The following is a 23,871-nucleotide window of genomic DNA, read 5'->3' on the forward strand; positions in this document are numbered from 1 at the left end:
GCCGCCGCCGCCGCTGCCGCTGCCGCCGCTGCGGCTCGGGCGGCTCCCGCTGCCCCGCTCCGCTCGGCCGCCGCGCTCGCACTGACTGCCGCTCCGCCCGGTCCCGCAGCCCGGCCGGCCCCTCCCCGCCCGCGAGCCTCCCGCGGGGCGCAGCGCCCCGAGGCGAATTAGGAGGGAGGCAGAGACAGAGGGGGAGCGCGGCGGGCATGCGGAGGCGGCGGAGCCCGGGCGCGCACGGCAGAGGGGTGTAGTGAGCCTGTCTCCGCAGGGCGTGCGAGCGACGCGGCGCTTCGCCCCGCCGGCGGGTGCCCAGCCCAGCCCAGCCTCCCCGGGCTCCGGCGCCCTGCGGCGGCGGGCACAGGGCGCGTGGAAGCGGCGGCTGCGGTGGGAGAGGCGGCCGCGCTGGGAGAGGCGGCGGCTGCCCCATGGAGTGTTACTACATTGTCATCAGCTCCACGCATCTCAGCAACGGACACTTTCGCAACATCAAGGGAGTTTTCCGGGGCCCTCTCAGCAAGAACGGGAACAAAACTCTGGTAATCTCTCTCTCTCTCTTCTCTCTCCTCTCCTCTCCTCTCCCTTCCTCTCCTCTCCTCTCCCTGTCTCTCTCCTAAGAGGGCATTAGAGGATCGAGGTTCCTGAGGGATTTTGAAGGTTTTGCGATTCAATCTGGTTTTCAATTTGATTCATAATGCATTCATTTATTTATCTTGTGGGCGTGCGGTGAGGATTAGGTGTAGCAAAGGCAGGGATCTTAGGGACGCTGTGGTCCACGGCTGTGGTTGACACTTAGCCAACGCTCCGGACTGCACCTCACTCCATAATGCTGAAGATTACCACCATGCCTCCTCATTTGAAGCAAATTGTGCCAGCAATTTTCTTTCTTAAGAAAGAAGAGGAGAAAACCCTAACCCCAAATAACCCCGTAACATCTTTCGGCTTACGAGGCTGAAGGTGAACGAGGATGTGAGTGTCTCTGATGGAGGCAGGGAGCCCTGTGGCTGGTGGCGTGGAGCAAGTGGCGGGACTGAGTGATGGTCTCAGGAGGAGTTTGTGTTCGGCGGTCCCCTGAAGGACTGGTAGCAAACTTCTCTCGTGAGAAGTTGTCCGTACTAAGCTTGACGGTGTGACTCGAGACTCCCCAAGCTATCAACTTTAAGCTATACGCTCGAAAGAGCTCAGAGATGTGTGAGAGGCGAGCTTTGGGTTACAATCAGGGCCACTAGGAAACATGCTAGACAAACAGAAGCCGTGCAGTCGCTGGGAGGTTCTCACTGGACCACAGAGCTACATGTTTCAGCATCCTAGTAGGAAGAGCACTCCTGATTGGTGGGAGATGTGCTGAGCTTTGAGACACTGCAGGGTTATAGCTATTAACTTAATTTCAAATCCCCTCTTAGCTACAAAACCTCCCTGCAGAACTGACTCCCATGTATCGGTATCTTCTGAGAAGTATACACGTCAATAAAGAAAAGAAGAAGTAAAGAGAAGGCTCATTAGGCTAAATACTGCCGAGAGAGTAGAGCCAGAATAAGGTGGAAATATGCAAATGTGTGTATCACTGAAGTCTGGGACCCTTAGTAAGCAGCACCCCTTCTCCTCAACCCCGTTTTTTTGTAGTTTATGGACATATTCAATTAGTCCAAATTCAAATACAGTATTCTTTATTTTTCTTTGCATGTCTTAAAAATGATTCCACATAATTTTTTAAAAAATATGCTGTTATGTGTTTTCCAAGAATAAAAAGTTCTCCTCAGAAGTTTTAAGTGAATTCTGACATTGATATCATGCATTTGATTTATTTTTTCTTTTTCCCATGAATCTGTTAAGCCATTCCTCTCAGCTCATTTAAGATGCAAAGAAGGAGGGATAGTTTGTTGCTTTTTATTATTGTTCTGGATAAAATTGTTGGTTGTTGTTGGACAAAAGAAAGAACTATTCTAGCTCTATGTAGAGAGCTCAAACATGTAGGAAAGTAAATATTTTTAGGGAAAATCCTTCATTTAAAAAAACTATGTTCCACCTTTCTTTTAAAATCAAGTTTCACTTATGGGAAAAGTGAAAACAAGATCTCATTTTATTGGTGATAAAATTGCACAGCAGAGTTCATAGAAACAAACATTATGGTAATCTTGATGCTTAAATCAACCTTGAGTTTCTAACAATGTTTAAACTTGCTTATGCTTATTTGCTTGTTGTGGGTTTGAAATTTATTAGTTCTTTATTAGTTTTTAGTTAATATCACTGATATTAACAAAGAATAGATTAAAGCCTTGATTTGGGACTAAAATAGGTGTGAAAAAGCAGCTACTTTTATGAGTGTCAGAAGCAACAAAGTGAGATAAGAAGGTTTAGAATTAGCTCCTATCATATTTGTCTTAATTATAATAAAAGGACTTATCAGAACTTCGTAGCTAGTCCTTTCAGGTTATGTTCATAAACTGAGCAAGTTTGTATTTCCTGTGTAAGAAATTTACACTAACAGAAATGATGTAGATTTTCATGTATGGTCCAACTATGTTTGGAACTATCACTTTACAAGTAATAGTTGTCAAATGTTTGTTTTGTATACCTTTTGATGACTTTGTTATTGAAGAGAATGAGATTAATGCTTATTATTTAAGTATAACAGATTCTAAATATATTTATAAATGCATTTTCTATTAAAGAGCATTTATACTTTATAAACATTCTTACATTCTTTAATAGACATTCATAGTTACTGAAAACTTACTATAAGCTAAAACCAGAAAACTGAACCTGAAACTTCTCAGAATTAATAACCTTATAAAAAACACAAATATTACCTTAAAATTGTAAATATGCTATATTTTGTACATTTTCAAATAAGAATTATGATCATCATATTTTTAATTTCTGTCTCACAGAATAAAAATTGAGATCTTTTCTACTTTTTTGTCTATTTGATTTTCACATATTTTGAAATTTTTCTTTTAAAAATCATCTAATTCTTGCATTTTAAAATGCATATTAATTTAAAAGGATTTTAATATTCCCAGTGCTTTTTTTTTTTCAGGAAAATTACAACTTACAATGTGAAACCATTTAGAGAAAAGGTATTATAATTTTTCCGAATAATTTCTAATTATTTTCAATCACTGGATAACTAATGGATATTCTGAAAAGTTTTAAATTTAGATTTAAAAAATGATTTTATAGTCCTCAAAATATCATTGAACTGATAGAAGGTGGTCTATAACTGTTCCTACAATAATATTTCATGAAATTAGAAGTTACTTAAAGAATAAACTTACTTATAGAGTAAAACAAAAGTTTCATAAACTTTGATCAATTGTTTGTAGTACTAAATTCAGAATGTAACCCTGCCACTCACATGGAGGAGATTATCAAAATACACAGTCCTTCCCATAGGTCATACTATGCCACTCATACAAAAAAATTTTTAAAGTGCTTAAAATGGTCTGTTGTCAATCTTGGCCCTATTCTGGGCTTTTAAGTACATTTCTCTTGACAATTTTAACTGAACATATGCAAATTTCTGTTTTGCAATGTCTTAAAGCAAAGAGAAAGGTCATTATGCTTTTCATGATTTCTTTTATACATAGCACCATATTTGTGATATAGTTTTAATTCCTTGGAATAAGAAATAAATTATTATTTAACTAGTGATTTAGAATATCCTGAATAAGTCATGTGGTTTAATAAGAATGAATTAAGTTTACCTTTCACTCATACTCATTTTTCTTTTTCTTAGATTTTTGCAAACTACTATTTAGTATGTAACTGTTTACTGGACAAAGACATTTTGTTATATTTAGAGTTTGCAATTGATCCACAAAATTTCTTTGTCCTAATTATGTATTTTGAAACATTTAAATGTATGTTATATATTTAATACAGAATTTAAATATACTCTAATCACGTTTAATACAGAATTTAGGGTTTGCCTTTGGAATTTTGGAAATCGTTACCATTTTGTTCATTACATTCTGTTAGTTGATTAGCATTTTTGTATCTTGTAAGAGTATTTTGTGTCTGTTTTATTGAGCATGGAATTCAGAAGACATGGTTGGTGGTTCAGCAGTCATGCAGTGAATCAATATTGTAATGCAGATTTCCTAATTCCAGATGTATCTTCTTTATAATTTATGTACTAAACATGGATTTTGTAGGAATTGCTATGATAACATTCATACCGATAAAAAGATGGTATTGCTGTCACCTATATTTTGAAAACATTCTAGTTGTCCATTTGCCTCCAGGTACTTTGAAATAGTACCTGATTCAAAAAATAATTTGAACTCAAATTTATTTCATTTCTTGTCTTCCAATATGAAAACATCAATAATATCTGTCTGGCCTAAGCATTGTTTCTATAGGCTGCCCTCTATTTCCAATATATTAAGTACCAGGTTTGGCAAGAAATTAGAATTAATTTATTAATGGGTTCTCAATACATTTGAATTATTCAGTTTTATTGAGGTACCCAATTGTGGTGCCCAATTCTAGGCACCACAGGCTCGGTGCTAAGTATTCTGTGTTAAACAGTGTGTGTTAGGTTGTATTCAGGGACGCTCATGTTCATTTTTAATGTGTTGAAAAAGTATTCACAAATTTTGACATGTTTGCAGGTTTCACGTCACTCAGAACATTTTCATATGAAAATGTTTCATTTTGAAAAGTATAAAAATATTCTGGGGTTTTCCTTTGGGTATACAGGAACTCACAAAAATTAGGTAAGGTCTTTGAAACTTATTATATGTCCTTTAGTTCTAATTACTATTACCTAATATCACATTATTTTTATGTCATTCCCTTATGCATTTCAGCATTTCCTAGGGAGTGTAATTTGAAAGGTTCCTCCACTCATTGAAACCCATTTATGTGTCATATTTAAGATTGTACATAAGACTAAAGATACCAATTGCGGAATAAGTGATGATGAAAAGTTGTCATTGTTGGATTAATATCCTCAACTAAGGTCAAGGGTGAGGGTGAATTAGGGTAATATCCTAATATATGTCCAATCTTTCCTACTTTATAAACTTGTTCACGTAATCAGTCAGTATCTATTCTTCCAAGTTGTTTTAAACTATTGTACATTCAGAATTAGAGATCATCTTGTGTCTCACATTTCCGAATGTAAGGTGTTGTATATTCTTCTGCTATACTTGTTTTGTTCTTTTAGCAAAACTTTGCCGCTTGTGCATTTTCAGAACACATTATTCAAGCAAGGAAAATAACTTTAAATTATTTATGTTATTACTTACTAAAACTTTAAGCAATATTTTAAGGCAAATATTGTCAAGTGATACCCATGACTGCAACATACCTTGTTAGTTCATGAAATATTGAGTTGTTTTTGATAGCTATAATTCAGATAGTGTTATAATATCTTGTCTTCACTTCACTGTTCTGTACCAGCATTTTCTAGGTTATTGATGACTGCAATTACATTTTTACTGATCAGTAAGAGCCTAGAGAACCATCTAGTCGAAAGATTTCATATGGTTGTATTCAAGGTCAAATTCATCTGCTGAAGTAGTTTGTTCAGTGTGTACCATGTATTAAAAGTTCAGAAATAACAGAACTAAAACTAGTAACTTTGAAGTACAGGAAGTCCTCACTTAATGTTGTCCGTAAGTTCTTGGAAACGGCAACCTCAAACAAAAGGGTGTTCAATGAAACCAATTTCACCATAGACTAATTTATGTAAATAAGAGTTATGTTCATATGTCATATTTTTGGTCACAAAACCATCACCAAACCTCTCAATAAAGACCAAAAAACACTTCTAACATTAAATGTTGGAATAAATGTGACCTATACATACATTTAAGAAAAATTAAAAACAAGTAAGGTCATTATTTTTCAACCCACTTATTCCAGTTCAGGGTGCCGATTGGCCAGAACTTATTCCAGTTCTTGGTAGCTCAGCACATGGAGCTGGTCCCCACACGGAGAGCATGTGCCTCATGGCCACTCACACCCACACCTCCACTCACCTAGGCTGGGATGATTCAGACATGCCAAGTCATCAGATGTGCACATCTTTGGCAAATGGGAGCAAACCAGAGTACCTGGAGGAAACCCACACAGACATGGGGAGAATGTACTCCCTTTACACAGACAATGGCCCCGGCTATAATTGATTGATTGATTGAATTTTTCATCAGTGTTTATAACAAAATGGCATTTAATGAATGGACATTATTCAAGAATCTGCTGTAGAAATTAGTAAAAGTTTATTGTTCTCACAACCAAAAAGATAGTTTGCAAACCAGGAACTCTCAAACCAAAACATGGAATTTTGTTTTAAATTCAGGAGTATGTTGTTATAAAACAGCCCATGTAGTGAAAAATCAGTGAGTATTTATTCTTCACAGTGATTGGTTATACTACTGGAATTGTCAGTGGTTACCTCATATCAACCTTAGCAAAGAGTTCGTGTTTTGCTTATGATTAAGAAAGAAATGATCCAGCTCAAGTTAGTCTTGCAGAATAAGCCAAATCACACTTGTATGACTAAACTGGTTTTGTCTGCTCAGGGTATTTTTAAGGCTGGTCTCCATTTGTTTTTGTATTTAACTATTCCCCCATGTTGGTCATTTTTTTCAGCCAACTGAGAGAATGATCAACTAGAATAGCAGTATTCTTGCTTATCACCAGTGATGTAGTCAAGCTAAAGAATCACACATTTGCTGTTTCCATTAGTCACATAGGCAAACAGGAATGACATGTGGTTGCCATCTTCATCATTTATGTGGTTATTGTTGTTTTCATCCAGTTGTCTGATCTTGATGGTTACCTTTGATGTGAGTGGCTGCCTGCAGGCATTTAAATCCTTTGAGAGCACACAATGCACTAGACAGGTTAATATGATGATTGTAAGGAGAACAATAACCAAGTATTGGCAATTTCCCCAAAGCAGAAACTCCCAGGAGTCAAGATTTAATCAATTAATTAACTCAGATGGTTTATAATCAGATTCAGATTTCCCCTTTCTAAGTCAATCAACAATTATTTGGATAATGTGTAATTGGATTTCAATTATTTAAGTTATTTACATAAGCATAACACGATGCATTAGCAGACACATCCTCATGATTACTTAGGACAGGATGAACATGAAGATGCTTTCTTTCAGGAGGCTGTGTTGCAGGTAAGCTTCCACCTAAATTAAGCCGTATCTATACAACATGATCAGTCAGGTAATTTAATGAGAGGCATTTCTATGGAAACAGAAGGAACACAAAGGTTAATAGTTTGAACAAATTATACATTCAGTTTCTGAGTTTGGAGATCAGCCAGTTGAGAAAATTTCTAGATGTCAGGTTAGAAGCATTTTCAGATGGAGTGAGGGCAAGCCGTGGCTACCAGACAGATTGTTCTGGTTTGCGGTTTGAATGTCCCTGGTAGTCTTTCTGAGTGGGTACCTAACAGCAGGCATGGATACTGTCCACATATGAGCTGCTGGGGTGACTTCTCAAAAGTTTATGTCAGGTTGTGCAGCTTTAGTCTGCATGACTTTGAGTAAAGGGCAGTTTTATGTAGCTTCATAGTGATTCCAAGTCAAAATAGTGGGAGAAAATTGGAAGTGTTAGTTCAGAGAGGCCTCGCCAAGTATTGGAGGAAATCTGAAGAATTTAGGATTCAGTCCAGTTTACAGGTAGAAATCAAAACATCAAAGACAATAGCACTACACTCTGATATCCATAAAGGTGTATCACTGGAAAAAAAATTTCTCTCTATACTCATCACTGTTTCTATCAAAGATAGCCATTATAAAATTAATTTGTTTGCAAATTAAGTCTAGTTTTGATAAAATCGGCCTATTTACACAAATGCAGCAAAAGTTGTGTTTACCACATAAGCTTTGCTGGAACTTTTCATACGAAATCTCCAATTGAATTTCAAAAGCTCTTGATACTAACAAGCCATACCAAGGACTTGTCCGTTGTGTCCTATTACAAAGGGAAAAAATTCTCATCGGACTTAGGCAAATAACTCTTATTACACTTATGTAGATACAAATACTGTCATAAAATAAGAGTATTAAATAAGAGTTCCTGAATTCTAAAGAGGTCATGTCAGGAGAAAGATATTTCAACTTCTGTGGCAAAGAAATACTTTACCAAGTTGCTGTGTTATAGATAATTTTAAAGAGAGGAGAAAAGGGGGTCTTTTAAATCTAAAAAACAAAATATTAAAGTACCAGCAGTACTTTAAATGAATCCCTAAACACTGTAATTATCTTCATCAGTTGGTTTAGCCTGTTAATTTTTATTCATCTGTATCTTTTGTTAACAGTTTTATAAATTTATCAGTTTTTCATCAAATTTTAGAAATTCCTACCCAATTCACTGTTATGATCTTTTTTAATTATGCCTTTTGTTTTAAAGTTATTTGTTTATTTATTTTTATAGAAGGGGGAAGGGAGGGAGAAAGAGAGGGAGAGAAACATCTATGTGTGTTTGCCCCCCACTGGGGATCTGGCCTGCAGCCCAGGCATGTGCCCCCACTGGGAATCGAGCCAGTGACCCTTTGGTTCACAGGCTGGCACTCAACCCACTGAGCTTCACCAGCATGGGCTCCATTTTAACATTTGAAGACATGACAAGATTTACAATGTTAAAAGGCAGAGAAAAAAATGTAATTTTCTTTTAGGGATTACGGGGTAATTGCTATTTAAAGTTTTCCTGTGTATTAGGGGTCAGATGGCATGGGACATTTGTTTCATCTCATTCCTCATTAATCACCACAACACCACAACACGGTTCTCTTCATTCTCATCACTTTCCCAGAGATTCTACCTCTCAGCATCCTAATCAGGTTTAGTCACAAGTGACCTTCCAGGCTTTGCAAAACAGCTCTCTCTAAGATTTCCCAATTATTATTGTGTTCTCCCACCTTGTATGCGTGTCCCAGAGCTAGCAGAGGAGTGAACAGCTTCTGTCCTTCTGTAATCTCAGCTCTTCCAACTTTCCAATTTGAGTTTCAACCTCTATTTATGTATTGTTGTCCAGCCGAACTGCCCGCAGTAAAGGCCAGCCCATTGCAGCAGCCACTTATTTGCTTTCTTTGCCACAGTGTGTTATGCACGGTTCTTGTAGCAAACACATCAACTCAGCCAGCATTTTCACAGTGTCCCTGTACTCATGAGACGGTCCACAAGCATCTAACATCCAGGCCACCCTTCCCCACATAGACGTCAATGAAAAACAGGATTTCCCTGGTGTTGTTTCTTTCCCAAGTCTAGGGAACTTACATAGGGAGCTTGTATGAGTTATTTCTGCCTGTGTAATAAATTTTTCATTGTGGGAAAAAAGTTTGTTTTTATTTTTTAAAGATTTTATTTCTTTATTTTTAGAGAGAAGGAAACAGGGAGAGAAGGAGAGGTAGAGAAACATCAATATGTGGTTTCATCTCATGCACCCCCCACTGGGGACCTGGCCGGCAGCCCAGGCATGTGCCCCCACTGGGAATCGAACCTGTGACCGTTTGGTTCACTGGCTGGCACTCAATCCATGAAGCCACACCAGGCAGACCAAAAAAAAAATTATTTTTTTACACTTTTTTAAATTGTTGTTCAAGTACAGTTTTCTGCCTTTCCGCCTTTCCCCCCATCCTTCCCCAGCACCCCAGTCCTCCCCACCTCCCTCCCCTGTTTCCACCCCACCTTGTTATTGTCCATGTGTCCTTTATAATTGTTCCTGTAAACCCGTTACCCTTTTCCCCCATTAATAGATATAATATCTTTGTCTCAATATAAAACATTAAAAAATAACTTATGTTTAGCATTTAATGTTTATCTTATTTGAAAATAATTTAGATATTCATTGAATATCAATTATTTAGTTTAACTCAGTATAAACTTTTATCTTATTTACATTTATTTAAATTACTTGCTTCTAATAAACATGCTTGGTTTAGACACCAAACGGCTCACCATAATATTGTTATTTTTCTTGTTGAGAATTTTTGACCTGCTTTTATTAAACCTACAAACTTAAACTAGCTTTTATTTTTCAAAGATTATCATAGTTCATATGAAGTTGAAAAACATTTGGGTCAGTTTCTATATTTCTGACAGTGTATTTGATTTAAATAATGCTTGGTTTTCTGTAGGCCAATTAAATAGTGCTCTTTACAAGTTAATTTGGTAATACCACGTGAAGGTAGAAAAATATCATATATCTGTAGCACATATACATAAACTTACAGACAGACACAACAGAAATAGAGATCTGATAGCATTTGTTTTAAAATTTTCTAGGTATGCCTAGGTATAAAACTTAAAAGAATGGTTGGATCCAAATTTTGTGTAAGGCAGATGGACTAAGTCAGGGTTACCTGCTCAGATATGGCCAGTGCTTTGCTAAAGATTTTGTTGTCAGTAGAAATCAGGCTCTTTCATAGGATCACAAGGAAAAACATCATGGGCCCATGCAGGGGAGATTGTTGCGTGGTAAGGTTTATTCGTGTTGAAATCTGCCCTTAGGTTTCTAATATCCCACCTCCATCTATCCCCCCTTGTAAAAAGTCCAATCATGTCTTCAGCAAGGACAAAGCAAAGGCCAGTGTCCAGAGTTTCTGTTTCATATTAAAGCTCAGTCCTTTGGGAGCCCACTCAGTCTGCTACAGGCCCACATGACTGCTAGCCCCACATGATTGCATGTGTTCCTGGGTGAGAGAGAAAACATGTGAACGAACTGGGCAAGCCCGGGTCATCTAGTGAGAGAGAGAGAGAGGGAGAGAGGGAGAGAGGCAGGGGGAGAGAACGAGGGAAGAGAAAGAGGGGGCTTCTTTGTTTCCTTGGGGTTATAAATTAGGAGCTTTTCCAAAATAACCAATCGACTTCCCAAGCTTCCGAGGGCTTCTGCTGGGTTCACCCCTAGTTAGATTGATTGGCCTCTGTGGCCAAGCACCTCTCCCGCTCCCCAGAACAACCTGGTACCTCAGGGCCAACAGTACTCCTGGGCAGATTTCCTGTGCTCCTAGAATTCAGTCTCCCAGAGTGTATGAATGAGTCTGTAAATGCTGTAGCTTCCTGGCTAAGCAAGCAGGCTTTTGCTCCTCAGTTTATTTAGCTCAATGTGTAATTCCCTTTGCTTTCTTTCTTATTAATAATTAGTTAACTACCTACACTAACAATTTCTTCTGTTTGCATGGTGTAAGGATCCTCTTATAGCTATTTTTTGGAGTTTTGTTTTTAGAACCTTCCGCATATCGATCAAAGAGTGCATTATATTGTCTCTGAAAATTTTAGAATCTTTTCTTTTAAAGGTGCCCCTTAAGATGGATTTATCTAAGCTGAAGTTCCCCCAAAGTGGCCATTACAATTCTAAATTATCAGAAAGTTCACCCAGTTTTTCAGAAAGGTACAAGAATCTAGTCCGTAGTGGGTATACGTATAAGAGTCTAGAGATTTTAAGAGAGGAGATTTAGACCAGTTGGAACACACCTCTACCTTCAGATCATCTAAAACAAATAATCTGTGAGCCTGGTAATCCTACTGCTGCCTGAATCACAGGGAATCATGGTTTTCTGCCCTTACAGATAATATGGCAATTTACAAGAAGCTTCAACAAACACAAACAGAATGCAGTTTTGCATAATATAGCTGAAGAGCTCAGAATGCAGAGAGCGGAGCTCAGATGCAAGCTTACCCTCAAACTCCAGGGTTGGTGAGAAGGCAGGGAGTTCAAAGGGTTCTGTAGGTACAACACCTGGCTGCTCACCAACCTTCCTGTTTCATCGGAGTGGTCTTTAGATCTCAAGTCTCATGCTGTGAACTATCGAGTATCAGGAATAACAAGTAAAACCAATGCATCTCAAGTATGCTGGTAAGTAGTGATAAGTAAAAGTTTGTTGTGCACACAATGACAAGATAGTTTGCAAACTGGGAGCACTCAAACCACAGTGTGGATGAGGCTCAGGGGCATATAGTTACAACGCAACTTATGTAGTGAGAAGGCAATGGCTGTTTATTTTCACAGTAATTGTTTATAATTAGAATTTTCAGTGGTTACCTCATATCAATCTTAGGTAACCGATCAAATTTTGCTTATGATGTGCAGAGGCATAAGCAAGAGATGACCCAGGCTAGCTTAGTTATAAAGGGACTAAATGGTAATGGAAAAAATACAAGAAAGCTTAAATAAAAAAATTAAATTTTGTTTGTATGACTAAACTGGTTTTGTCTGCTCAGAAAAATGTCAAGGCTGGCCTTCATTTGCTTTCAATTTTAAGATGTATTTTAAAATATATGGGTTTAAATGCCATTCAAAGAAGAATGCACTTTGCCGTTTGCTACTCTCTGAATTGCTTCTTTTTTTTTTTTTTACTGTTATATAGGTTGTTCATTTAATTACATTATTTCCCTGGCTGATGAAGGCACTTTCTACTCCTTGTTTATTCAGAGAACCAAATTTTATATGGAAGAGAGAATCATTTTTATGATTCCACATCAAATGCCCTTCATTTCACCAATTTTTAGATAGATAATAGTATTCAAAAAAGTTTTTGGCATATGTGTATTTTTCCATAGCATCTGCTTACTAAATAGTGGTTGAGGTGCTGAACAGTGGTTTTCAGATCATATATCTAGGAATACTAAAATAATAAAGAAACATTTAAATCAAAGATGATGCACTTTTACCTTTTAAAATTGCAAACTGGCGCTCATGCCAAAGGCATTTTTGGTAACTTCTTATTGTTTTGGTCTTTTTAAGAATGAAATTTGAATGCAATTTTATTCTTTAATTTATATGTCTAATAAACATGTTTATTTAGTTCATGGAATATATTTGGAAAATAGTTCTTTAAAAGTATTATGCATAGGGAAATAACCTTTTTTAATAATGGTAATGATAATAGAATGTTGATAATTTCCTCCAATGATTCTGTTTAACTGAGATATGACTATAGCAGGCAATTATCTGTATATTATGAGCTTTAGTACTCCTAATAGAAAGAAAAAAATAAAAACAGCAGTTTTGATTGGTGGTGTACTGAAGTCAAAATTTATGAAGCAACTATGTATGAATATCTTGATTTGTCACTTTTTAAATTGTGACTACCAAAACTAAGAAATATAATTTTATTGATTTTCCTTTCTAAAAACTTTAACCGGAAACCATTTTATTTGTCTTATCTTATTCTAAATTACCCCTTGACTCAGAAAATTCTTACCATATATACTATTTTACAGTGTTTTCAGCCAGCATGATTTCATTAATTTTGTAAATGTATTACAGTATACTTTCTAGCACAGTATAAAATAATATAGGGTAATAAGCAATTAAAACACAATTCTCATTGTCAAAGTCCATTACCTGATGTACTACTGTGGACTTTTTCATAACGGTTTGACACTCTTAGAAGAAAATTATATACTTTTCTAAATGTAACTACATTGAATGTATAAAATGTTCATGATGACAATGCCATATTCAAATTAATATAAAACTTTTTTTCTTAACTATTTTTAGAAAAATGAGCTATGCTGAGTGTGATGGCTAGTTGTGTACGTTAACCAGAATAGAACCTGTTATTTAATCAAACACCAACCTAGGTGTTGATGTGAAGATATTTTGTAGATGTGATTAACATATACAATCAGTTGATTTTAAATAGGTGAGACGACCCTCCATGATAAGGATGCCTCATGGAAAGCTGTAAAAGCATAATCAACAGAAGAAAAAAGGAAACAAAATATAACCAGAGACATTGAAGTTAAGAACAATCTAACAATAGTCAGGGGGGAGTGGGGAGGGGACAGTGAGGAGAGGGGATTACAGGAACTACTATAAAGGACACATGGACAAAATCAAGGGGGAGGGTAGAGGTGGGGGAGGGAGGTGAGTTCAGCTGGGGTGGGGTGGAGGGATGGGGAGAAAAGGCATACAACTGTAACTGAATAACAATAAAAATTTTAGAAAAAATTTTTTAAAAAAGCAAAAACTGAGTTTCCTGGAGAAAAAATTCTGCGCTAAGGCTGTGTCATCAAATCTCTCCCGAGTGTCCAGCCTACCAGCCTGCCCCACAGACACCCACAGACCCACAGTCACTGCGTGAGTTCCTAGTTCCTTAAAATCAATCTCTCTTTCTTCCCCTTCCCCAACCATCACTTCTGTTTATCTGGAGAACTCTGATTAATACATTAAGGATCAGTTTATTATGTAATATACAATAAGGTAACTCATTGTTTATTTATTTTTTAATAGAATATTATTTTTTATTGTTGTTCAACTCCAGTTGTCCCCATTTTCCCCCCACCACTCTGCCCAGCCCCACCTACTCCCACCTTCCACACTCAATCCTACCCCCCTCTTGCCTTTGTCCATGGGTCCTTTATACATGTTCTTTGACTTGACCTTTGAACATCTTTTTTTTTAAATATATTTTATTGATTATGCTATTAGTTGTCCCATTTTCCCCCCTCTATTCCCCTCTGCCTTGTACACCCCCTCCCACCTTCATTCCCCCCCGTTAGTTCATGTCCATGGGTCATACAGATAAGTTCTTTGGCTTCTACATTTCCTATACTATTCTTAACCTCCCCCTGTCTATTTTCTACCTACCATTTATGCTACTTATTCTCTGTACCTTTTCCCCCACTCTCTCCTCCCATTCCCCTGCTGATAACCCTTCATGTGATCTCCATTTCTGTGTTTCTGTTGTAGTTGTTTGCTTAGTTTTCTTTTGGTTTGGTTTTAGGTGTGGTTGTTAATAACTGTGAGTTTGCTGTCATTTTTACTGTTCATATTTTTAATCTTCTTTTTCTTAGATAAATCCCTTTAACATTTCATCTAATAAGGGCTTGGTGATGATGAACTCCTTTAACTTGACCTTATCTGGGAAGCACTTTATCTGCCCTTCCATTCTAAATGATAGCTTTGCTGGATAGAGCAATCTTGGATGTAGGTCCTTGCCTTTCATGACTTGGAATACTTCTTTCCAGCCCCTTCTTGCCTACAAGGTCTCTTTTGAGAAAGCAGCTGACAGTCCTATGGGAACTCCTTTGTAGGTAACTGTGTCCTTTTCTCTTGTGGCTTTTAAGATTATCTCTTTATCTTTAATCTTGGGTAATGTAATTATGATGTGCCTGGGTGTGTTCCTCCTTGGGTCTGACTTCTTTGGGACTCTGAGCTTCCTGGACTTCCTGGGAGTCTATTTCCTTTGTCAGATTGGGGAAGTTCTCCTTCATTATTTGTTCAAATAAGTTTTCAATTTGTTGCTCTTTCTCTTCTCCTTGTGGTACCCCTATGATGAGGATGTTGGAATGTTTAAAGATGTCCTGGAGGTTCCTAAGCCTCTTCTCGTTTTTTTGAATTCTTGTTTCTTCATTCTTTTCTGGTTGAATGTTTCTTTCTTCCTTCTCGTCCACACCATTGATTTGAGTCCCAGTTTCCCTCCCGTCACTGTTGGTTCCCTGTACATTTTCCTTTATTTCACTCAGCATAGCCTTAATTTTTTCATCTAATTTGTGACCAAATTCAACCAATTCTGTGAGCTTCCTGAATACCAGTGTTTTGAACTGTGCATCTGATAGGTTGGCTATCTCTTCATCGCTTAGTTATATTTTTTCTGGAGCTTTGATCTACTCTTTCATTTGGGCCTTTTTTTTTTTTGTCTTGGGGTGCCTGAGCCACGAAAGGTTAAGTGCCTAAGGTAGGTTCTACTGAAAGGACCGATGCACCTGACTGTCTCGGAACGTGCAGGTAAAAATGCTGGAAGAACTTGTCTCCATGTAAAAAGCCTACCCGCATCCACACAACTGTGGTTCCTCGGAAAAAAGTACATTCTTGGTGGAAGGGATCACTGCTCTTTTTCGACCTTTCAACATCTTTATTCCCCATTATCTCCCATCCCCCTCCCCTCTGGTTACTGTCAGTTTGTTCTTTATTTCAGTGTCTCTGGTTATACTTTGCTTGCTTGTTTGTTTTGTTAATTAGGTTCCACTTATAGGTGAGATCATATGGTATTTGTCTTTCACCGCCTGGCTTATTTCACTTAGCATAATATTATCCAGTTCCATCCATGCTGCCACAAAGGGTAGAGCTCTTTCTTTCTTTCTGCTGTGCAGTATTCCATCCTATAAATGTACCATTTTTTGATCCACTCATTTACTGATGGGCACTTAGGTTGTTTCCAGCACTTTGCTATTATAAATTGTGCTGCTATGAACATTGGGGTGCATAGACTCTTTAGAATTGGTATTTGAGGATTCTTAGGGTATAATCTCAGCAGTGGAATTGCCGGGCCGAAACACAGTCCCATTTTTAGTTTTTTGAGGAAGTTCCATACTGTTTTCCACAATGGCTCACCAGTCTGCATTCCTACCAACAGTACCCTAGGGTTCCCTTTTCCCCATAACCTTGCCAGCATTTGTTAACTTGTTTATGATGACCATTCTGACTGGTGTGAAGTGGTACCTCACTGTGGTTTTAATTTGCATCTCTCTGATGGCTAGTGATACTGAGTATCCTTACACATATCTCTGGGCCCTCTGTATGTCTTCCTTGGAGAAGTGTCCATTCATGTCCGTTGCCCATTTTTAATTGGGTTGTTTGTCTTCCTGGAGTGGAGTCATGTGAATTCTTTATACATTTTGGAGATCAAACCCTTGTCTGGGGTATCATTGGCAAATATATTTTCCCATACAGTTGGTTCCCTTTTCATTTTGCTGTGGTTCCTCAGAAAAAAGTACGTTCTCGGTGGAAGGGATCACTGCTCTTTTTCGACCTTTCAACATCTTTATTCCCCATTATCTCCCTTCCCCCTCCCCTCTGGTTACTGTCAGTTTGTTTTTTATTTCAGTATCTCTGGTTATACTTTGCTTGCCTGTTTATTTTGTTAATTAGGTTCCACTTATAGCCATGCACAATCTTTTCATTTGATACAGTCCCATTTACTTATTCTTTCCTTTATATCCTTGCTCTAGGGGACATATCAGTGAAAATATTGCTGCATGGAATGTCAGAGATTTTCCTGCTTATGTTCTCCTCTAGGACTTTTATGGTGTCAAGACTTTAAGTCTTTTATCCATCTTGAGTTTATTTTTGTGTATGGTATAAGTTCATGGTTGAGTTTTATTTTTTTGCATGCAGCTGTCCAGATATCCCAACACCATTTGTTGAAGTGTCTCTTTTTACTCCATTTCATGCTCTTGCCCCCTTTGTAAAATATTAATTGACCATAGAGATTTGGGTTTATTTCTGGACTCTCTGTTCTTTTCCATTGATCTATGTGTCTGTTCTTATGCCAGTACAAGAATATAAATCATATTTGGGTTTAATTGGAAATAGATGAAGTGGATATTGTTAAATTTTTTAGGTTTAGCTGATAAAACTTATTGTGGAATGTCTCTATTTTTTTGTCTATAAGAACCTTATTTTAAATATTTGCATGGATTCCAATCTTTTAATCAGTCCCCAGCATCCTCCAGTTAAACCCCACATTTATAACTATGTTAAATATAGTATTTTTATCTATTCAACTCTAGTAGCTAATTATACATACAGTTATTATACTTGAATAAAATCAGCCTGTCTCTGAGTGAGAGGAAATAACTTTATTTATTTATTTTTTATTTTTTATCCTCACCTGAAGATATGTTTATTGATTGTGTTCTTACATCTAGTTTAGCATGTCTTCATCAGAGTATTTACTGACATACTTATGGGGTAAAACATAAACACTTAACGAATATATGGATCTGAGCTCAAATCATATACATACTTCTTTATTAATAAATAGTGAGAAGAGCTGCTTTTAAACAACCCCCCAAATATCAACTCTGTACTTAAAGTGTTTTATGTAAGTTTTCAATATAAGAGAAATATGCTAGTAGATATATTTTCACACTAAGTAGTTCAATAATGTTAAGGCTAAAAACTCTTAGATTTCATTTGTATTTTTTCCTATAGTTGTAAGGTTGGTACTTCTCCAGCCATTACATCTACATTGTAAGCTTGAATAAATAAGTAAGGAGAAATGTCAAAAAGTTGATTATTGTTTTAAGAAGTCCACCCAACGGTGTTTCTTACATCTCCTTGGCCAGAACTGTGTCACGGGACCACTTCTAAGTGCAAGGAAGGATGGAAATGTGATTTATTAAACAAGCACATTGCCAGTCCCAATAAAACCAGGATAACGTTAGAAAGAAAAAGAGGTGACTGATCAGACAAGAATTATCTAGAACAACTAGTGACTAGCTTTATTATGTCAGGCAAGTTCACCTCTCTATCAATTATATTTTCTCTAAATGGAGATGATAATAAAACCTACCTAGAAGACAGGTTTGCACATCAGATGAGATAAAGCATATCAAGTAAACTGCACCAGGTTTGACACATAATAAACTCTCAGTAAATGGTGGTGGTTATTGGCATATTTCATATTGGAACATTAACATCTGTATTAGAATCTTATTTATTCAATTCAATATGAATAAATTTATATAAATTGAACATAGTATTGAACAATATCATTATTTCCTTTCTTCTCAGTTTACCCATGGCACCTCTTGCATACTTATTTCCACCCCAAGAGTTATAAAATCTCCTTCCTTGAATATGGATTGGGCCCGGAATATTCCAGAAGATAAAGAAATGGAAATTCTACAGAAATCTTCAGATATCAGCCATTCTTCTGATTCATAAAGTTCATGGAACTATACTCTGTACTCATAGAAAGCTATCTCTTTAAGAAAGCTTAGAATCTCTTTTACCTCTGTCCATAATAATCTCTATAGCAGTGATTCCCTTGCAGTTCTTGGATTTCTGCAGTTCTGATATTACAAAGTTAATATTTACACTAGGGGGCGGCATAACATTTTCTCTTGCTCTCATATGTACAGGTCTAGGAAATAATCATGGATTAATACATTTATTCAATACAGTTACAGTAATTTTTTTTTCTTTTGGGCTAAGAATAACTTTAAAATTTCACTGACCAGGAAGAAGTCAGTACAAAAATGCACATATATATTTGTTATGTGCTTTATTGTGTACTTCACCAAGTAATTGTTCTTGGTCATTCTCTGCCTCGGCCACGTGTGGTATTGATATACATAGTACTGGAGCTGACATAAAGTTGGTGTCCAGCTATACCTTGATAGGCCATCATACTTGCTTGTAAAATTGTCAGTTTTTACTACTGAAGTTGATGTTTTTAGGTTCTTCTGAGTACCTACCACTTACTAGTTTTATGGTTCATAATGCCCTATTTCAAAGTGATAGTTAGTTTATAATTAAATTTTATTGACATTTAAATGTACTGCATTATTAAGCAAAAAGGGTAGACTGCAATGACCAATATTTGTTGAAACAAGAATATCTAAAACACAAATAATGAGAAATTGTGAAATGCAGCCCTACTTTCATGATTTCCACAAGTGATATGACAGAAAAATAGTTGCACAATATCTGAGACTCAAATTTCCAAGTTTTATTAAAATTGAACAATTTTTTTCTATAGAAATTGGGATTATATTTCTTAGGGGGAATGTGAAGATTGAATATAATTACACAAACTGTTCTATTTGTGTTACTAATCACTGTGAAATTATTGATGCTACATGAAAGATGAAATTTTTGTGGATCAGGAGTTAGAGGAGTAGATAATACGATACATGCTGCTACTCAAAAAACTCAGAAGGCTCTTTTGCAGGTAGGCTGACGCTGATAACATTTTAGATGTAGCATACTACCTATTGCTGTCCTGGAGAACCACCTTTAAGACAATCGACCGTATTACCATGTCATTCCTCGGTAAAGGGTTACTGAAGTAAATATAGTAATGATAATAATAAATGAAAACAAATTGATTCTTCTCTGCATAATACCTAGCATAGCTGTAAGCATAATTTGATAATGCAAGAAATAATTAGAGGCTTGGATATTATTTATTTATAATGTTAAATTGCTTTAATTAAAATACTATATCAGTGATTCAATTCACGTATGCTAAAGTCTGAGTAGTTATTTGTCCTCCAGGCACTAAACATGCCAACTCTTTTGACTCATTAATGAAGTACCAATGCAGTTTTGTCAATTATTGAAACTATAGGTCATGTGAGAGATTCTTATCTTTTCTCCCAGCAACTCACATAACAACATAAGTACACTATTCACTGGCACAGGTGAAATAAACATGCACATATACAGCAAAAATCATTCGTATTCACTTTCTCCTTTTCCTTCCTCCCTCCTTTCTTCTACTTCTTCTCTTCTCCTCCTCCCTCATCCTCCCCTCTCTCCCTCCCCTGCCACCCTCCCTTTGTCCTTCCTCCTTCCTCCTCTCTCTCTCTCTTTCCCCCTTCTTTCTACACCCCCACTGTAATCTGGAAAAGAAGAGAGGATATTGTTATCCTAATTTCAGCCTGTTTGCATGTTTGTTTCTCAGGAAGTACATGGAGTTCTAATAGCAGTTTGAGCCAGGTCCAGAGATCAAAAAATATTATTTATTTGAACAGTAATTAAGAACCTGCCCCTCCCCCCACCTGAGCCACCAGATGTATCAGAGTTCTGACAGTAACATTGGTAAGGTTTTGGTAAATCTGAAGCAATTCAATGGCCAAAGTTCCACTGGATAGCCACAATCCTAAGAATAAAATATAAGTACATAAACAGAAAGAGAAAGAAAAAAGAGAAGGGAGGGAGGAATGGAAGAAGGAAGGAAGAGATACCAAGTAGAAGGAAGGAAAAAAGGAAGGAAAGAAAAAGAAGAGAGACAAAAGAAGGAAGGAGGGAGGGAGAGAGGGAGGGAAAGACAAGGAGGAGATCATTAATTCTTATTAGGCACTTAAGAAGAATGTAAACTAATATAAGAATGTGTATCAATTTAAATAATTGGATGATGGTATATCTTGGAATGCCTGGGATTATCCCAGTTTAGATTATTGTTCTAGAATGCCTAATAAGGTACTGCATTTAATCATCTGAAGTATTCTGATTTGAATGATGATTTATATGGTCATATTGCTAAATATGGAAACCCCTACAGTGACAGGAATCTGCCTGAAATGGATCCCCGTTCTCTGTCCTTGTTCAACTTCTGCATTCTTTTAGGATTTGTAGATTCCCACAAGAAAGCTATGTATAGATGATGTCATTGAAATGATACTTGGTTATTTTCAACAACCCTAAGCCCTATAATGTTAATGAGAAAGAGGAATGCAATTATTGTTATTCTTTCTCCCCACCTTTTGGCAGTTTCAGTTTAGCTGCATGGAAGAAGGGGTATTCAGAGGCAGGATGCTGCAAAAGGCACAGGGTCAATGAGATAATTTGAGGCAGCTGCAGTAGAGTGAAGAGGGGATGGGAGCCACAATGACTGACCATGAGCACGTATGAGCGGAGCCTTGTGAGTGAAAAGGTCCTGGGGCTGAGGAGCTCAGTGGCACAACTGTACCCAAGCATTGCCAGGTTTGGTTGCTCAACAACGCTAATTCAAGTCTGTCAGCTACGTGACGCTCTTCCAATAAATGTATTATATGTTTAATTTAATGAGTTAATTTGGGTTATTTTTAGCTGACAACCTGACTAGAATTAGGACAACTATAAAATTGTAAATTTTTTCTAGGACATGAGCATTTTGCTTGGTTTTACACCTAAAGAGTTTTGATAGGGTTTCACTCCTGTTTCCCATCACCTAGCCCAGGCTAGTTATTTAACTTCTCTTAGTTTCTGTTCTTTTTCTATAAAGACAAAAATTATAATTCATTTAGTTTCTGCTATGTACCACATGTTATTTAAAACATATTATATAAACTATATGTAATTATTACTACTAAGGTTTAAACAATATAAGGAAACTTTCTCCTTTAGCGTCTGGCCCATAATCAAAGCTTTCGTTATTTTTATCATTATTGATATCTTAAAGAAGACTTATCTTTCGTCCTTCCAAATCTGATACATGGACTTGTGCTTTTCAGACAGCACGTAAGGAATGTCAAATGAATGATACAAAGCATAGATGTTTTATGGAGTTCAATGAAAAACAGGCCAGGAAACTGATCATAACGTGTAGTACCTATAGGGTCTGTGGGTGGATTACCCAGTTGGTGCTGTGTAGGAAGACTAAAGTTCCCTGCTGTGCAGATTCCATTCCAGATGATCATAATTTTCATGTGAAACTTTAAAAAATACAACATCCTGGACTTCACTTTAGAGCTACTAAATTTAATACCTCCAGGCAGGGTTCAGGAATCTAGCTTTCCTGTAGGCCCTCAGACAACTCTCACTGCTTGACCCTAAGTCATCTGGCCCCATTTCTGTGGGCTTGTTCCAGAAGGACACTTGGATGTGACCCATGTCAACTGGGTGATGAGGCCCTGATCTTGGGCTTCCTTAGGTTCTCTGCCCAACACTCCTCCTTCCCCACCAAAAAGATCTGTTAGAAAACTATCAGAGATACATTTGTTTTATCATAAAGAAAAATATAATTAGAGAAGTTTAGTTAGAATATTGTTAAGGGACACATAATCTTGTATTTAATATAGTTTAACATCTATAGAAAGATTGAAAATGTAAGGATTTCATGTCGTAAGCAGAAACTTTCTAGTTCTAGGTTCGGCCTCATGAGACAATTTAGTTAACTTGGCCAGTTTCCTTTCCAACTATGCTTTGAATATGTTAATTCACATAGAAATTAGGTATACTTAAGCATTTCATAATATTTATTAATTTTCAATATATATATTCTAAGAAAATCATGGGGTTGAACAACAAAACAAATGGTTGAGATAAACATCAGGTAATTTACAAAATATAATAACATAAAAGTGAATAGCTTATAAAATGTAGGGAGATACTAGGTACTTCAATAAAAAGTATATCAAAGATTTATCATTAGTAGCATGGATTTATAAATAAAATCATATATAGTGATTATTTTCTTATTAAATCACATACTATATCTCAATTGCCATTTGAGACTCAAATTAAAATATTTTACTTAAAATATTGTATAGATATTCTTAAGTTAATGTTTGTGTGTATGTGATTATCTTTTATAATTGTTTAGATTTTTATTTATAATGTGATTATGATCTCATAGGAATAAATTATACAGTAATAAATGTGTGGCTGAGTCCGTTGTTTAATATAGTTTCATAACTCATCTAAATGTCTTTGTTTAATCTTATGTAAGTCATATTTTCACACAATATTTTGAAATCCTAAGAATAAATAAACTCATTTAAATTATATTTTCAATTATAGAACATTTATTCTGTATCAAGTCCAATGGTAAAACTTACGTAGTATATTTCATTTAATCATTTAAGCAATTCTTTAATTTGTTAATATTACAATTAGCGTTTTACAAGTAAGAAAATTTAGTTTTTAGGGATTATATCTATTTAATATCATTTATGTTGCTTTTAATTCATAGGTGTCCTGTGCACACTGTAGAGAATGGAAATAAATACTAGACCTTAATGTATGCATATCCCTGTCTATTCTATTCTGTTTAGTTCAGCACATAAATAATGAACATTATGCAGTCTCATATCCTAGAAAATATGCCTGTGCCCAGGAGTATAGATTTAGAATTAGGAAATCTATACGTAAAAACCTTAAATATTTTCCCCAGAAACATGGTGTTATTCTTAAAAATATTTTATTTTATTTTATTTATCTAATTATGTGTATCTTTTTGGTACCAAAGTTTGTACACTTCAACTTTGAAGTATTGTCCATTTGTTTACTTATCAGGGAAGTGTTCAACAGACACATTTTTGTGATCCTTTTTCTTCTCATGGGTAACTGAAAAAGCCAGCTAGTCAAAGTTAAGTGTCAAGTGTATATTTCATGTACACTATATATAGCACCAAGAAAGGAAACAAAAGGGATTATATAGTAAAAAGAAATATGTTTT

General features: G+C 36.4%; 1 protein-coding gene across 1 annotated transcript in view; it reads left to right on the top strand.

The window, feature by feature from the left end:
• Positions 1-425: 425 nt before the first annotated feature.
• Positions 426-23,871, top strand: part of ZNF804A (zinc finger protein 804A) — a 271,182-nt gene continuing 247,736 nt past the window's right edge. The window contains exon 1 of the mRNA XM_024561578.3: positions 426-536. Coding sequence (XP_024417346.2) covers positions 426-536 — 111 coding nt within the window. The remainder of the gene's footprint in view (positions 537-23,871) is intronic.

This window comes from Desmodus rotundus, chromosome 2 (assembly GCF_022682495.2).
Source record: "Desmodus rotundus isolate HL8 chromosome 2, HLdesRot8A.1, whole genome shotgun sequence".
Lineage (NCBI taxonomy): Eukaryota > Metazoa > Chordata > Mammalia > Chiroptera > Phyllostomidae > Desmodus > Desmodus rotundus.